At 37.1% G+C, this 17,736-nt stretch overlaps 1 protein-coding gene and 1 non-coding gene across 2 annotated transcripts; one reads left to right on the top strand and one right to left on the bottom strand.

Moving 5' to 3' along the window:
• The first annotated feature begins 388 nt into the window (after positions 1–388).
• Positions 389–507, top strand: LOC140893640 (5S ribosomal RNA). Its single transcript, XR_012153234.1, has one exon. It is a non-coding gene; the product is annotated as a 5S ribosomal RNA (ribosomal RNA).
• A 2,263-nt stretch (positions 508–2,770) lies between these two features.
• LOC140889194 (uncharacterized) lies at positions 2,771–3,814 on the bottom strand. Its single transcript, XM_073296900.1, has 4 exons — positions 3,684–3,814; positions 3,448–3,543; positions 3,046–3,206; positions 2,771–2,890 (listed from the first exon to the last, which is right to left on the bottom strand). The coding sequence occupies exons 1-4, from the start codon at positions 3,766–3,768 to the stop codon at positions 2,771–2,773; spliced, it is 462 nt and encodes a 153-aa protein (XP_073153001.1). The 5' UTR covers positions 3,769–3,814.
• Between the last annotated feature and the right edge of the window lie 13,922 nt (positions 3,815–17,736).

Here is a 17,736-nt window from a genome sequence, read left to right on the forward strand (position 1 = left end):
TATACATCTTGTTTTGTGTCCTTCCGATCGCAGATTAGCTATCAAAATGAATGCAAATACCCGTTACAGGTTTCACCCATCCTGGAACATCTTCTATGAATAGACGCAACCATTCAGCCTCTTCAGCACACTTGTCTAGTAATATGAACTCAGATTTCATCGTGGATCTGACTATTAAAATTTGTTTAGAATATTTCCACGCAATTGTTGTACCTCCTAAAGTGAATACGAATCATCCACTTGTAGAATTTTAGTCTTTCATATCAGATATCCAGTTTGCAGATTTAAATTCTTAGCCGATCGAAAGTTATGTCCATTTGAAACTGCAGCTCCTGTTCCTCCGATCCGCAATTCGAGAGACAAAAAAATAAAGAATTCATTCATTATTGGGTGCGATCATACCAGCACTAATGCACCAGATCCCATCAGAACTCCGAAGTTAAGCGCGCCTGGGTGAGAGCAGTACTAGGATGGGTGACCCCTTGGGAAGTCCTCGTGTTGCACCCCTTTTTTCATTAATTTCTTTTTTTCTTACTCGTACTTCTTGTTTTTCCGATTCCTCGCCATCCTATTTCCGACTCTTTCAGTCCAATCTGCGGATAGAAACGATGCAATAGACTGAATCATACGATGTGAACGTGCGATCTGGGTGAAGCGGGCCGTTTCGGTGGGTCCCAGCGCGCCCTACGGGAAAAATGCCACGAAAGACCATCTCCGGGTTGTAATTTGAGCGTCTCCGTCTCTTAGACCGATACACTTGCTGTAGGTATCGAGAGGAGCTTCGCGTGAGCAGGCTGAAGCTCCCGTAACTCTTAGCCGATCGAAAGTTATGTCCGTTTGAAACTGCTGTTGGAACACATGTCGCTCTCACGATCAAATCGATCTGATATCCGGTGCAGCGGAAGTTTAAAAATTTTATATGGAACAATTCCATATCATGGATATCAAATCCTAACGATTAAATTATGCAAGTAAAATAATAATAATAATAATTAATATTTTACCTCTTCAAGCTAAGGCTTGATTATGGACTCCAACAGATTTAATTGTTCTTTGTGTATACACATTTGTTACACTCATTGACTTTAAATCCATTTTCTAACATGGCTTTGTCAAATTTTTCATGACATTATTTTGGTGCTTGCTTTAAGCCATACAAAGACTTCACCAATTTACAAACCTTATTTTCTTACCCAGGTGCAGAAAATCCCTCTGGTTGTTCCATGTAAATTTCTTCTTCTAAATCTCCATTTAGTAAGGCAGTCTTTACATACATTCGGTGTACTTCAAGATTCCTCAAAGCGGAAATTGAAAGCATCAATTGGATTGAAGTTATTCTTGTTACTCGAGAATAAGTGTCAAAATAATCTAGTCCTTTACGTTGACGGTAACCCTTGATTATCAATCTGGATTTATACATATCTATTGTTCCATCTGATTTCATTTTCCATTTAAAAATCCATTTATAACCTAGTGGTTTGCTTCCTGAAGGGAGTTCCACTAGTACCTACGTATGATTTTGCAAAATGGATTCTATTTGCACTACAACAAATTTTAGATTCAACAACGTCTAAAAGACAACCGTTTTGTGAAAAAAAATGTTGACTCTTGACCTTTCACAACGAATTTATTAAAAAGTGTTGTTCTTTGTCTTATTTTGATAAAAAAAACTAGAACGTATTATAGCCTACGACAACGGATTTTAAAATCTGTTTTCTATATGAAAGTGTTTTTTATGGCCTACGAAATCCGTTGTCTATGAGCGGGTATTTATGTAGCCTACGACAACGGATGAACGGATATTTAATTATATAATCTGCTACAACAGTTTTATTATTTTGTGTTGTAATAGAATAAAATTTTTCTTTCGTTTTTTTAAAAATATATTAGTTAACACTTGGATTTTAAGGGAACAAATCACAGACATAAGATTTCTTCCCTCTCCTCTCGTCGAAGACTTCTTTCCTCGTTGCTCTCACGATCGATTCTCCAATTACCAAACCCTATCCGCCCACTTCGCTTACCACCTCGCCGCCGCAGCACTCTAGCCCAGTAGTGGCCATCACTTTGCCGCAGCAGCACTCGAGCCCACTAGTCAATTACAACGGTTTTTGACCCCCCACGTTGTCGTTTGCCGTTTTTTTTTTAGTGCGCACTCACATTTAATATTTTAAAGACAATACTGTTTCATGTAATAGAATGATTTTATGGTCTTTTGATGAACTACGAGGCTTATTGTTGTAACATACATTAAATTGTTTAACAATGCCGGTGGCGCGTCTCGATCTCGGGACGTGACAAAACCCATGCCCTATTCACCCTGCCGTGAATGCCTCCTATGAAATCTAGTTGTTGTACTTCACATGCACTTTTCATGTTGCAGAGTTTGACAAGGGCATATTTGTAAACCGGAAGAATAATACTTACCACTGTAGAATAACAACACATGAGCAGAGTAGGTCCCTTTAATTTATAATTACAGTAGATTTTCACGGCCCTTGGTTTATGTAAATAATAATTAAAGAGGTTTTAAATATTAATCACCCTATAGTACTATATCATGGGTACCAAACAGGGAGGATCATGTGTTTAACACGGGGAATTAAGAAAGATCTCCCATGCATATTTATTCAATCAAACAAGCAAGACAGGTAGCTAGCTATCTCGATAAAGAGTTGTTAACGATACATACAGAAGAAGAAAATATAAACAGCTTCAATTATATTTGAAAAGATCACACGAGAAATTCTTCAATTATATTTGAACAGCTTCAAGGAAGTTTTTCGACAACCGCAGGAAGATCGACCACCTTCACGTTGACATCAAAATAAAAGCAAACCATTTTCGAACCATCCACGTCGTACACTTCAATTTCGTATCCGTTCAGGACCTGCATGTGTTAACTCGAAGATACATCTAAATTAAATCTAATGAAACTTAATTATGCCTAACCGATAGACCACAAATCTATATATATATATATATATGCATGTTGATGTCTTATATATATGGGAATGCTTATGCTATAGATTTCCTTGAACCTACCGGTATTAGTTGAGGTAAGGTTTGGGTGATAGAGAAACTAAAAGGGCCACTGGGAATGGAGCAGTCTGTCGGCTGATCACAAAGGCTCTTTGTTGAGCCGTATAGTTTTTTTTGGTTTAATGTAACGTATAGCAGCACTTCTCCAATAGAAACATCTTCAACTGCATGGATACAATTGGTTAATTAAGACTAAATAAATCATGAAGATGCTCATGTTTTATAATATATATATATATATATATATATGAATGATACAAAAATTTAAGGACAAAAAATTATAAAATGCATGGCACGAACTCCCAAGTCCCACACGTTCCTTCCACCACCACGCATCATTAAAATTTAAACCGCTGCAACTTTCATTCATTACACAGCAATTATAAGGAGTTATCAAGAAATTACACGCTTCTGCGTCGATTTTAACTGTGGTTGTTTGCCCTATGGTAACCGGATAAGGAGATACATCAATTCCCTTGATTTCGATCATGTCCGTGGAACCTAACAGCAGAACATCAACTTTTAAGTATAAAGCCATTCACCGATCGATTTCAACAAAGAAGAGATTAATATTTGGAAGAAATTATTAAAGATCAAGCATATGATTCTGTTCTTCAGAATTAAAAGGGAATCATATATACCACATGTATAATGGAATTTGCGGATGGGCTCGGCGGAAATCAAAGGTACAAGCAGACAAAGCACGCAAAATACTAGAGCATCCATCGTCTTCCTCAATTGCACCTTAGTTACTATTATCAGTACTTCCTGGAAATATATAAATCGAATCTTTCATATCAATTACACTTCAATACGATCGATAACTACTTTATAATCCCACTGGACTTCAAATCTCGCCAACGTCAGAAGAATAATAAATTGATAGTGATTCATGCTCTCGATCAAATAAATAAATAATTTGATTGTGATTCACATGCAGTTGACAAAATAAATAATAAATAAATTTATCGTGATTCATGCGGCTGACAAGATGATTCTATAAGCACTCCAATTTTAGCTTCTCAACTCTTAACATATATATATTTTGCAAGAAATTGGGTTATCTCCCAATTGATGTTTGATTCGACCGATAACAATGGAAATTGACTTGAAAATTGAAATCTATATATATTTGTAGTAGATATATATGTAAGATCGGGCCTTTTCACTTATCGAATGCAATAACTGGTGATAATGGTACAACTCAAATCTTTTAAATTGTACAACATTTCAAGCATAACATTTCGATCCCTCTCCTCGTAATCAGGGCTGGGATACCGAACCAAAATACCGACTTTTCGAGATACCGTACTGAAATTTTTTTGATATATAGATATTTTTTTTGTATATCGAATTTTTTTTATATCTATACAGTATCAATATGGATTTTTTTCATACCAAAATTTCAAAATTTCGATATCGGTATCGGTATGAATTTTTTTCATACTAATATTTTGGATACGGTATACCGAAAACCCACCCCTACTCATAATAAAAATTATTGCAACCTAAAAGATAATTTTAAAATATTAATTTTCTCAAAACTATTAAATGAGAAATTAATTATCGATACCCATCTCCAAGTCGGAGAATAGGTCCACTATGGTGGGTAGTTGAGGCGAAACATGATACATGTGCTAAGGGGTTGAAGCTGATGTGCTAAGGAGTTGGAGGCCAGTTGCTAAGTTGTTAAGATGTGGAGGGCGGGTGAAGTAGTTGGAGTTGTGCCAATTGTAGCCGAGGTAGGTGCAAGCCTGGAGATGAGCTATGAGCTGTGACATGCGTGGAAGTAAGCAAAGAGTTGTGGAAGAAAGGGAGGAGAGAGGTTATGTGCTAAGGAGTACTATTGGTTGTGCTAGTGTGCTAGGAAAAAGTTGAGGAGTTAGGGATGAATTGAGGAGTTTTTGTAGTGTTTAACAATGTAAGGCCCGAAAATATTAAGTTAGTAATTACGGAATTTAAGATTTAAATTCCGAATATGAGAAAATATGAATTTGAGAAATGTCAGAATTAGAAATTTACATATCAGGTCGAAAATATTTAATTTGAGGATTTTTCGGATTTTAAGATTTTAATATCCGAAATTCTTAAATTAAAAGATTAAAAATATTTGAATTGATATTTATGGAATTTAAGATGTAAATTCCAAGATTATAAATATCAAGGATTGACTGTGAGGATGAAATCCGAGCAAGGGTCAATTTGCAAATATTGAGAAGTTCAGGGACTAAAATGCTATAAGGTCGGAAATGAGTTAATTTGAGAATATTTAGAGTTTAGAATTAAATTCTAATATTCTTATATTATTTAGAATTGAAATTGAATTAAATCACTTGTCCGGGGATTAGTTTGCTAATAGGCCAAAGTGCAGGGACCCAAGTGCAATTTTTCCTTGCAACTTGTGTTTTAAATGTGTAATATGTAGAGAATCATCAGAAATTCAGCCCAAAAACCCAGCAAGAAACCGAGAGAGGAAGAGAAAGGGGTTCCAAGCCATTTTTTACTTTTCAAGCTCCGATATCTTTTGATCCGCTCGGTAGAATTTCCGATTGATCGTATATTTGCGATCACGGCTTCGAGTGCTACGTTTTGACGTAAGTTTTATGAAGTTCTACCATGTTTGAATTTTAAGTTGTTGTTATAATTAATATTTGATTATATAAACGTGTTCTAGTATATACGACGATAGCATATTTAAGACGGATTGAGAAAAGATCGTCGTTTGAACATGTTTTGGATTTTTCGAAGATTTTTCTGAAATCTGAAATTTGGGAATTCTTTGGTACGTGTATAAGCTGCTCATGTGGTGATGATATCATGTGGAGTGCGGGTGAAGTAGTTGGAGTTGTGCCAATTGTAGCCGAGGTAGGTGCAAGCCTCGAGATGAGCTATGAGCTGTGACATGCGTGGAAGTAAGCAAAGAGTTGTGGAAGGAAGGGAGGTGAGAGGATATGTGCTAAGGAGTACTATTGGTTGTGCTAGTGTGCTAGGAAAAAGTTGAGGAGTTAGAATGAATTGAGGAGTCTTTGCAGTGTTAAGGAGCACTATTTTGTTTTTGCATGTCTTGCTCGAGGGCGAGCAAGGTTTAAGTATGAGAGAGTTGATAAGTGTGTTTTGTATGCATATTTTTGTGTTGTTTTATTGTTGTTTTGCATGCATTCATATGTTAATGTTTATGTTTTTAATTAGTTTAAATTATATTTCATGCATTTGTCTGCATAATGTCTCTCCTGGTTTATTTGTAGGAAATACACAAAAATTTAAAAGATTTTGGCAGATATTCTACCGCTCGAGCGAGACCAAGTGAAGAGAAAAATTCCCAGAGTTATGCTTGCTCGAGCGCGTATTTCTGTCGCTCGAGCAAGGTGAAAAATCAAAACTGAGGCAGAAGTTGTCTCGCTTGAGCACGTGATTATACCGCTCGAGCTAGACGGGCGGGCGAAATTTTATTTTTGGAAAATTTTTAGTTGAGATGGATGCTATCTTTTAAAGATTCTAGGCATATAAATAGATGATTTTACCTTCAGATTAAGGGGGGAACGTGTTGAAAATCGTTGTTCAGATCAATTAGAATTGATACCCGGTGAAGCGGAAGTTTAAAAAATTTTATTTTATTAATATGGAACGATTCCATATCTGGGTATCAAAACTTTTACGATTAAATTTGTGTAAGTAAAATAAATAATCACAATTAAATATTTTACCTTAAAATCTCGAAGCGAGATTATGGACACCAACAGAATTTAATCTGCTCTTGTTGTATATCCCCGGAACTAATGAACGAACGTTTCTTCAATCAGGTCCACGAATAGAAAACAAAACCCTCTGATTGACTGCACTAGAAATTAATCAGAAGTTTGCGTAGAGAATAAACAGATATGATCTGTTAATTCAGATTGTAATTTTTCATAAAAATCACAAGCCGAATTTTCTCCGAAAGGGACAGAGGATTTCGAAAATCCTCTTGAATAATCTAGACTAATTTTTGAAAATTCAAGACTGAAAATCACACCAAATTTTCGAACACTGCAGTCCTATTTATAGATAATTTCTAGTTATAATTGTATCAGGACTCTAACTCCTTAAAGCCCACAATCCATAACTTAAGCCCAACAAGCCAAGCCTGTTGTTATACAAATTAATATAAAATTCATCGTGACTCCGATTGATAAACTGATTTCACCAATGTGCACAAAAACCATTTCTGCATCTTTTAGAGTCAAGATAATTTTTCTGAATCCGAATTCAATGATTTCCAAAAATGTCCATCCCTATGTCATTTTATGAAATTCCACTCCCTTTAGTTAAGAAGTCCAACTTCTCTTTCATTAAATTTAACTCTTTAAATTTAACTATCTCTACGGGGTTTTAGTAATCCATTACTTGTGTAACCCTCAATGGTTCAGGAATACAGCTAGCCGTGGGCTCACAACTCCTTGTGACTCGGAACAACAATTTCCGACTTACCCATCGAATCATGGTAAATTTAATGAAAGAGAAGTTGGACTTCTTAGGTATTTAACTATCTCTACGGGGTTTTTCATACTAAGCCCTTGCAACATCGCCCCATGATTCCCTAGGTATTACTGATAGTGCCTGCAAGAACCAGTAGATTTTGGTTAGCGTACAGCACGGTCCCTTCATCCATATATCCCGATCGAATCAACAACCATTGGTATATCGAGAGTCGTTCGAGATTCGATAACTATGCATAACATCTTGGAGATCTATTAGTGACATCGCATGTGTTACTAGGATAACCCATTAACCTAAAACACATCATGTACTCTGACCAGAGATTCATCACACTAATATCTCCTCAGATCGCATAGGATATCCACACTCGCAAGTATGTGGTGAATCCTTGACAACAAAGCATCGACTCCTATATGTGTCGTAACTGTACCCAATCCCGACACCTGATGACCCCAATTGAGTTGGTAAATGAGTCAAAGTACAGTACTAGCATATAGAGTCTCAATGATGTTTCAAGTAATAAGGACTAATGGTGTACAACAAAAACCGCGGACTTTATCCACTCGATAAGTGATAACCACTTGGAAAGTCCGAAAAGGGTAGTTCGATCATTCATCATATGAATATCGATTTGCATGCTTTGAACATCTCTATGTTCCATACCAATGAAACGTGGTACTCGGCATCGCAAATGCTAGTCTCAATCTCGAGCGATCCTTATCCTTATTTGCGTACGGCTCAATTGACTAGGATTAGTTTAGAATATACAGTGACTATAAGATGTGTTTCATGATAGCCATCCCCATGTGCTACCACATCTTACATACACTATAGTATATTCAAGGTCTTTATCAAAACAACAATAGTATATCATAATATAACATTATGAAGAAAGATAAAGTCAATGCCATTATAAAAGTGTAAATTATATTAAACAAAAGATTGTTTTACATAGAGTCATAAAAGCCCTTAGCCACAAGTTGGCTAACCGGGCACCCACTCTTTCAATCTCCCACTTGCCCTAAAGCCAACTAGTCATACTACGTAATCCCATTGCTTCGCGATGTTTGTCAAACAATGGACCTAGCAAGGGCCTAGTAAGCGGATCAGCGATATTGTCTGTAGAGGCCACTCACTCGACACTGATGTCTCCTCTTTCCACGATCTCCCGGATGATGTGGTATTTCCTCAGTACGTGTTTGGACTTCTGATGAGACCTTGGCTCCTTTGCCTGAGCAACGGCACCCGTGTTGTCACAGTACACCGGGACTGGACCAACAACTTCAGGAATTACACCCAACTCTTGGATGAATTTCCTTATCCAAACCGCCTCTTTAGCAGCAGCTGATGCTGCAATGTATTCTGCCTCAGTGGTGGAATCCGCTATGGTGTCCTGCTTGGAACTCTTCCAAGAGATAGCACCGCCATTGAGCACGAATACAAATCCAGAGGTTGATTTCGAGTCATCCACGTCACATTGAAAGCTAGAGTCGGTATAGCCTTCCAACTTCAATTCTCTCCCTCCATAAACCATGAACAAATTCTTAGTCCTTCGCAAGTACTTAAGAATATCCTTCACGGCTTTCCAATGCATTTGACCGGGATTGGCATGGTATCTGCTCGTGACGCTCAGAGCATAGGCCACATCCGGTCTGGTAGATATCATCCCATACATGATACTACCTATGGCTGACGCATATGGCACGTGTGTCATCTTCTCTATCTCTTCGTCAGTCTTGGGACACATAGACTTGGATAGAGAAACTCCATGACACATAGGTAGATGTCCTCTTTTGGACTCATCCATAGAAAACCTTTTCAATATGGTGTCGATGTAGGTTGATTGAATGAGTCCTATCATTCTTTTAGATCTATCTCTATATATCTGAATTCCTAGAATATAGGATGCCTCACCTAAATCCTTCATCGAGAATCTACCTGATAACCATATCTTTGTTGATTGCAACATCCCTACATCATTCCCCATGATTAGGATGTCATCAACATAAAGTACTAAGAATGTTACCGCATTCTTAACTACTTTCTTGTACACGCATGGTTCCTCCGGGTTCTTGATGAAACCAAAATCCTTTATTGTTTCATCAAATTTTTGGTTCCAACTTCTTGATGCTTGTTTGAGACCATAGATTGATCTCTGAAGCTTGCATACCTTATGCTCGCTTCCCATGGATGTGTATCCCTCAGGCTGCGTCATATAGATCTCTTCCTTAATGTTTCCATTAAGAAATGCAGTCTTTACATCCATTTGCCATATCTCATAGTCATACCATGCTGCTATGGCAATAAGGATTCTTATGGACTTGAACATTGCGACTGGTGAAAAGGTTTCATCATAGTCAACTCCTTGTCTTTGAGTGTAACCTTTTGCCACCAATCGTGCCTTGTAGGTCAATACCTTTCCATCAGGCCCAAGCTTTCTCTTGTAGATCCATTTGCACCCAATTTGAACAATTCCATCTGGAGGATCTACTAAAGACCAAACTTGGTTAGAATGCATCGAGTCTATTTCCGATTGCATAGCTTCAAGCCATAAATTCGAATCCACATAAGAAATTGCTTCCTTGAAGTTTCTTGGATCACATCCAATGTCGGGTTCACTTTGATCCCCTTCAAGAAGAAGACCATATCTAATAGGAGGCCTAGAAGTCCTCTCGGATCTCCTAGTAATAGGCGTGTCTTGTGATGATTTTTGAGGTGTAGGATCGCTATTTTGTATCTCGGGTTCTTCTCGAATTTCTTCGAGTTCCATCATCTTGCCTTTCTTATCCAATAAGAACTCCTTCTCCAAGAAGGTGGCATTCCTTTAAACAAACACTTTTGTTTCAGCAGGATGATAGAAATAATATCCGATTGAATTTTTCGGATACCCTACAAAATAACATAAAGTGGATCGACTATCCAACTTATCTCCCACTGTCTGCTTCATGTAAGCAGGACATCCCCAAATCCTCAAGTACGAATACTTAGGAGCTTTGTCATTCCATAACTCATATGGTGTTTTATTTACTGCTTTAGTGTGGACGTTGTTTAACAACAATACCGCTGTTTCAAGCGCGTAGCCCCAAAACGAAGGTGGGAGCTCAGTGAAGCTCATCATGGATCGAACCATGTCCAACAAAGTTCGATTGCGACGCTCCGAAACACCATTAAGCTGAGGTGTCATAGGAGGAGTCCACTGAGAGAGAATCCCATTCTCTTTTAGATAGTCCAAAAACTAGATACTTAAGTATTCTCCAACTCGATCCGATCGAAGTGCCTTAATACTTTTACCTAGTTTGTTTTCTACTTCAGCCTTGAATTCTTTGAACTTTTCAAATGCTTCAGACTTATATTTCATTAAATATAAATACCCATACCTAGAATAATTATCAGTAAAGGTAATGAAGTAGGTGTTGCCACATTTAGTACCAATCCTAAATGGACCGCAAACATCTGTATGGATCAAATCCAACAGATTTTGACTACGCTCAGGTTTCCCTTTGAAAGGAGATTTAGTCATTTTTCCCTTTAGGCAGGACTCACAAGTAGGTAGAGAGTTAATATCAGACATATCAAACATGCCCTCTCCCACTAGCTTGTTCATCCTCCTTGAGGAAATATGACCTAGCCTAGCATGCCAAAGGTTTGCCGGGTTTTGACTATCATCCTTCCTTTTAATTGTTGTTACCGGTTTATCAACATAATTAATTGAAACGTCTTTTAATTTTAAGCTATATAGATCGTTTTCAAGTTGTCCATTTCCAATCAAACATTCATTCTTGTAAATATTGCAAATCCCATTCAAAAAATTGCAAGAAAAACCATCTCTATCAAGCATAGAAATAGATATAATGTTTTTGACCAAATCCGGAACATATAAAACATCTCTCAAAAATAACTTAAAATTGTTCTACAAAACTAAATAAATGTCTCCTATAGCTTTGGCTTCGACTCTAGAACCATTCCCGAGCCTTAGCTGGGTCTCACCCATCCTTAGCTTACGACTTCTTGTCATCACCTGCAAATCATTGCAAATGTGAGATCCACATCCGGTATCCAATACCCAAGAAGAAGTATTAAGCGAAACATTTATTTTAATGTAAAACATACCCTTTGCAGTTCGCAACTGTTCGAGGTATTCCTTGCAGTTACGTTTCCAATGACCGGGTTTCTTGCAGTAATGGCAAACTTTTTTATCTTTTATCCCAATTGAAGCCTTGGCCTTTCCCTTTTTATTAAGTACAATCTTCTTGGGCGGGGCAGAACGTTTCTTACCCTTTCCACTTGGTCCTTTCTTAGAGTTAGAAGAGGAGCCAACCAAGAGTACCGGTTTATCCTTCTTTAGTGTGGCTTCATATGTGACAAGCATATTGACCATCTCTTCAAGGGTGGCCTCTATCTTGTTCATATTGAAGTTCATCACAAAACCGTCAAACGATGAAGGAAGTGATAGAAGCAACAAGTCCGCGCTAAGTTCATGCTCCAAAGTCAAGTCGAGTGTTACCAACTTTTCAATGAGCCCAATCATGTGCACCCCATGCTCACGGACCGAAGTCCCATCTCGCATGCGGCTCGTCATGAGCTCTCTGACGGTGGCATACCTCTCCGACCTTGACTGAGCTCCAAAGAGTTCCTTGAGGTTCTTGTGAATGTCAGCAGCATTCACGGCATCCTCGAATCTCCTTTGAAGCTCATCAGACATCGAAGCCTGCATATAGCATTTGGCCTTGATATCATGGTCCCACCATAAATCAAGTTTGGCCAACTCTTCCGGACTTGTATTAGCCGGGGCTTCCTTCGGAGGCGGCTTCTCTAACACGTAGAAAGCTTTTTCCGAAGTAAGAATAATTTTAAACTTACGGAACCATTCCGTATAGTTTGCGCCAGTCAATTTGTTTTGTTCGAGAATTGAAAACAGTGGATTGCGAGAAGTCATTGTAATAGTATACTGAAAAGGAAACAGACAATAATCAATGATTGGTTAATTAATTTACTAAGACATAAAATATGGCGAATTTTATTTTATGAATTACACTCCCACTATTTTGACAATTTCACTACCCTCTAGTGAAAACGAGAAACATTTTCTTTAGTGGGAACATGGAGTCCAATTGACAAACTATGATCCCGAATAATATCAGCCAATCATAATTTTCAAAAGGTAGAACCCAATTGCTTCCAAAGCAACCTCCATGTTTTTACCTCATGTCCAATAAGGGCCCAATAATATGACGCCGTTTATTGTGACATGTCAAGATGACCCATCAATATTAAGTTGTGATGGACGGTCGCCATGTGGATCCCCAATAATATGAGCCAATCCCATGGGAGTTCCACCCAACTTACAACATGTGTCGATCCAATGTACAGCTTTCCGACGAACGGGCCCCCCCAATAATATGAGCCGGACCGCATCCGCGGGTAGCATCACATACATTGATCGTTGATGGAAGGTAGGGATATTTAAACAATATTTAAAATTTCCTTTTGTTTATCTTGATATCAATTTTAAATCATATTTAAAATGAGGGATTTTATTTTGAAAATTTGTCTCATCATGCAAATTTATATATGCTTGCGGGATTCATACAATTTAGTCTAAACATGCATACATCAATAATATCATATATTATTTAAGGATGATCGATCTCATTTACTAATCGACCCGTGGTTTCCAATCACGAGTCTAAGTCCAATCCTAGGTGATATGCAAGTATGCAATGCAATCCTATTACATTGAGCCTCCAATTTACATTCTTCGGTCTTCATTGTCTGCTGGGCCCACCATTTTTTCAAATATTTGTCTCCCACTAAGTCTAATAAATTTACAATAAATTTCGATGACAAATATGGGATACATTTTTAGTGGTGGGAACGGGCCATAAATCAGGCCCACTTTTATTACATATGACAATCATATTGGGCTATAAACCAAGCCCATTAATAAACACCAACAACAATAAGACAAATGTAAATCACCTAACGTACACCTAAAATATTGGTCATGGCAATCGATCATCTTTTATCCAATAATTAATTCAATAATTAAAATAATTGGATAAACATGCAATGACATCATAATTAAAAGATAAAATCATATTTTATCTTATCCATCCATAAGATCATATCTTATCATCAATTGTACCAAAATAATTAATTTTATAAAATCTAATTTAACGGATAAAATTTATAAATTTTCCAAAAATTCAAATTTATCCAAAAATCAATTTTAAAAATTTCGGACTCGAACAATTCGATCCGATGCCTCGTGATCTAATCAAAAACAATTTTCGATCGGATCAAACACTAGAATTTCAAAAATTCAAAATTTTTTTTAAAAAATAAAATTTTAATTTTCCGGGTTGCCTGGGATTGCCCCGACCGGGGCTCGGGCTGGGCAGCGACAATCGCTGCCCGTGTTTTGCCCGTCAAAATTTTGATTTTAAAAAATTTGTTTTGTTTCAAAAAACCGAGGCTTAAAAATTTTGTACAATCGATTAATTAAATCGTTTGATCTGAGCAACCTGACTCTGATACCACTGTTGGAAATCGTTGTTCAGATCAATTAGAATTGATACCCGGTGCAGCGGAAGTTTAAAAAATTTTATTTTATTAATATGGAACGATTCCATATCTGGGTATCAAAACTTTTACGATTAAATTTGTGTAAGTAAAATAAATAATCACAATTAAATATTTTACCTTAAAATCTCGAAGCGAGATTATGGACACCAACAGAATTTAATCTGCTCTTGTTGTATATCCCCGGAACTGATGAACGAACGTTTCTTCAATCAAGTCCACGAATAGAAAACAAAACCATCTGATTGACTGCACTAGAAATCAATCAGAAGTTTGCGTAGAGAATAAACAGATATGATCTGTTAATTCAGATTGTAATTTTTCATAAAAATCACAAGCCGAATTTTCTCCGAAAGGGACAGAGGATTTCGAAAATCCTCTTGAATAATCTAGACTAATTTTTGAAAATTCAAGACTGAAAATCACACCAAATTTTCGAACACTGCAGTCCTATTTATAGATAATTTCTAGTTATAATTGTATCAGGACTCTAACTCCTTAAAGCCCACAATCCATAACTTAAGCCCAACAAGCCAAGCCTGTTGTTATACAAATTAATATAAAATTCATCGTGACTCCGATTGATAAACTGATTTCACCAATGTGCACAAAAACCATTTCTGCATCTTTTAGAGTCAAGATAATTTTTCTGAATCCGAATTCAGTGATTTCCAAAAATGTCCATCCCTATGTCATTTTAGGAAATTCCACTCCCTTTAGTTAAGAAGTCCAACTTCTCTTTCATTAAATTTAACTCTTTAAATTTAACTATCTCTAGGGGTTTTAGTAATCCATTACTTGTGTAACCCTCAATGGTTCAGGAATACAGCTAGCCGTGGGCTCACAACTCCTTGTGACTCGGAACAAAAATTTCCGACTTACCCATCGAATCATGGTAAGAGCGCCTAGCAACATCGCCCCATGATTCCCTAGGTATTACTGATAGTGCCTGCAAGAACCAGTAGATTTTGGTTAGCGTATAGTACGATCCCTTCATCCATATATCCCGATCGAATCAACAACCATTGGTATATCGAGAGTCGTTCGAGATTCGATAACTATGCATAACATCTTGAAGATCTATTAGTGACATCGCATGTGTTACTAGGATAACCCATTAACCTAAAACACATCATGTACTCTGGCCAGAGATTCGTCACACTAATATCTCCTCAGATCGCATAGGATATCCACACTCGCAAGTATGTGGTGAATCCTTGACAACAAAGCATCGACTCCTATATGTGTCGTAACTGTACCCAATCCCGACACCTGATGACCCCAATAGAGTCGGTAAATGAGTCAAAGTACAGTACTAGCATATAGAGTCTCAATGATGTTTCAAGTAATAAGGACTAATGGTGTACAACCAAAACCGCGGACCTTTATCCACTCGATAAGTGATAAGCACTTGGAAAGTCCGAATAGGGTAGTTCGATCATTCATCATATGAATATCCATTTGCATGATTTGAATATCTCTATGTTTCATACCAATGAAACGTGGTACTCGGCATCGCAAATGCTAGTCTCAATCTCGAGCGATCCTTATCCTTATTTGCGTACGGCTCAATTGACTAGGAACAGTTTAGAATATACAGTGACTATAAGATGTGTTTCATGATAGCCATCCCCATGTGCTATCACATCTTACATACACTATAGTATATTCAAGGTCTTTATCAAAACAACAATAGTATATCATAATATAACATTATGAAGAAAGATAAAGTCAATGCCATTATAAAAGTGTAAATTATATTAAACAAAAGATTGTTTTACATAGAGTCATAAAAGCCCTTAGCCTCAAGTTGGCTAACCGGGCACCCACTCTTTCAGAACGTGTTTTAGGGCAAAAGGAGGCGGCTCATCATCATCTCGTTCTATTCTTCTTCTTTTATTTTTATTTTTGATTTTTGGTTGATGTTTTGGATTGAAGAACTTGATTTTGAATTATGTTAAACTTTGAGTAGTATTTTCTTTTCGATCAAGGCCGCGTGATTGGGCCGAACAAGTTCATGTAGAAAACTTGATTGTTGTTTGGAATTTTTCAGATTTGGTTTTAATATTATTCATTATTAGATTTATATATATATATATACATATATATATTCTACTATATGAGAGTACGAACGTCCTCCACATATTGAGTGTTTCCCACAAACACTCACTCCTTATTTCCCTTCCTAGATAAGAACGAAGATCAAGTGCACGAGGGACGTTGGTGATGAAGTTTCAAGAAAATAAGTCTTATGGAATTGTTTTTAATTTGGTTTCCTTATTATTATATATTGCTTCCGTGCACCTTTATTTCGCAGGTTTGGATTTGCATTCACTCGATGAGTTGTGAGTTGGTAGTGAAGGTGGAGGAGATATGGACCCGGATCCTAGCGAAGTTAGTGAAGGAGACAATAATCTATTTTTACCCCTCTAGGGTTACGCTCAGTTCTCTAGGATTGACGTTTTCCTATAAGGGCCAGCTATCTGCATTTCGTGGGTTCAGATTTGCATTCACTCGGTGAGTTGTGCGCTGGTAGTGAAGGTGGAGGAGATATGGACTCGGACGAGATAGCGAAGTTAGTGAAGGAGATGAAACTATAAAAACCAGTACCGAAGGATGTATTGAATCTTGAGGAGAAAGATATATACACTAGAGATGAACGAATGGCTAATTGTCTGATCGCAAAAGTTTTTTCTCCAAAGGTTGTTAACAGAGAAGTGTTTCGGATACAGATGCCTCGTATTCTTCAAATAGAAAGGAAGGTCACCATTGCAGCTTTGGGAGATAACCTCTTTGTTTTCAAGTTTGTTTTCAGAGGGACCGGTCTAGGGCAATCTTAGATGGTCCTTGGAATTTCTCCTGAAACCTGGTGGTGTTTAAGAAGTCCTTGGGCCAAAGAAACCCTAGAACTATGGTGTTTGACGAGATAAGTATTTGGATCTAGTACCACAATATTATTGTTAGCCAAAATGCTAAACGCGAATTGAAGAGAAACAATATACTAAGGACAAGTAATGATTGTAGTACAATACAACAGTATAACGAGTGCTTAGATACTGAACATTAATAAACAACTGATTAAGCAGCAAGGAAACAAAAAAGCAAAAGAGAAATAATAAGAAAACTGTAAAGCAAACCAAGGCCTGTAACAAGTACAGTTTCTTTAAAACAGATTTGTCGCCTCCATAAGATGCTTGAGGATCAACGCGTATAGATGTTTGTTTCCCAGGATACAACGGAAAAACCAGTAGCAAACTAAGCACAAATTCACTACTCCGGAAAACTTGAATCGTACCTTTACTTTATCACCAAAACTTAACTGAGGCCAAATAAAAAGCTAACAATATGAAAATGCAAGAGAATTCTTGAGTGAGATCTTGAATATTGTGCGTGTGGAATGAGGAAATGAGCACATTATTTATAAGCTTCAAAAATCACACCAAGAGTCGTAAGATTAATAAACTCAATTAATCTTTCAATTAACTCAAGAATGTGAAGAGACAAAAGCCTCAAATTAATTCAAGAATGTGTAGAGACAAAAGACACTCTCGCATTCATGATCCATAATTTTCATTCAAAAAATTTAATTTAAACAAATTTCCAACAATCCCCCACATGAATAAAAATTTATACAAA

Source organism: Henckelia pumila, chromosome 3 (genome assembly GCF_033568475.1).
Source record: "Henckelia pumila isolate YLH828 chromosome 3, ASM3356847v2, whole genome shotgun sequence".
Classification (NCBI taxonomy): Eukaryota; Viridiplantae; Streptophyta; class Magnoliopsida; order Lamiales; family Gesneriaceae; genus Henckelia; species Henckelia pumila.

Bases quoted from the DNA above. Each gene is read 5' to 3' on its own strand.
- LOC140889194 (XM_073296900.1), bottom strand. From the start codon at position 3,768: ATGGATGCTCTAGTATTTTGCGTGCTTTGTCTGCTTGTACCTTTGATT. The intron at 3,207-3,447 runs GTAATTTCTTGA...GTATCCATGCAG, and splicing joins TAAAATCGACGCAGAAGCGT to TTGAAGATGTTTCTATTGGA. The intron at 2,891-3,045 runs GTAGGTTCAAGG...TAACACATGCAG, and splicing joins CCTTACCTCAACTAATACCG to GTCCTGAACGGATACGAAAT.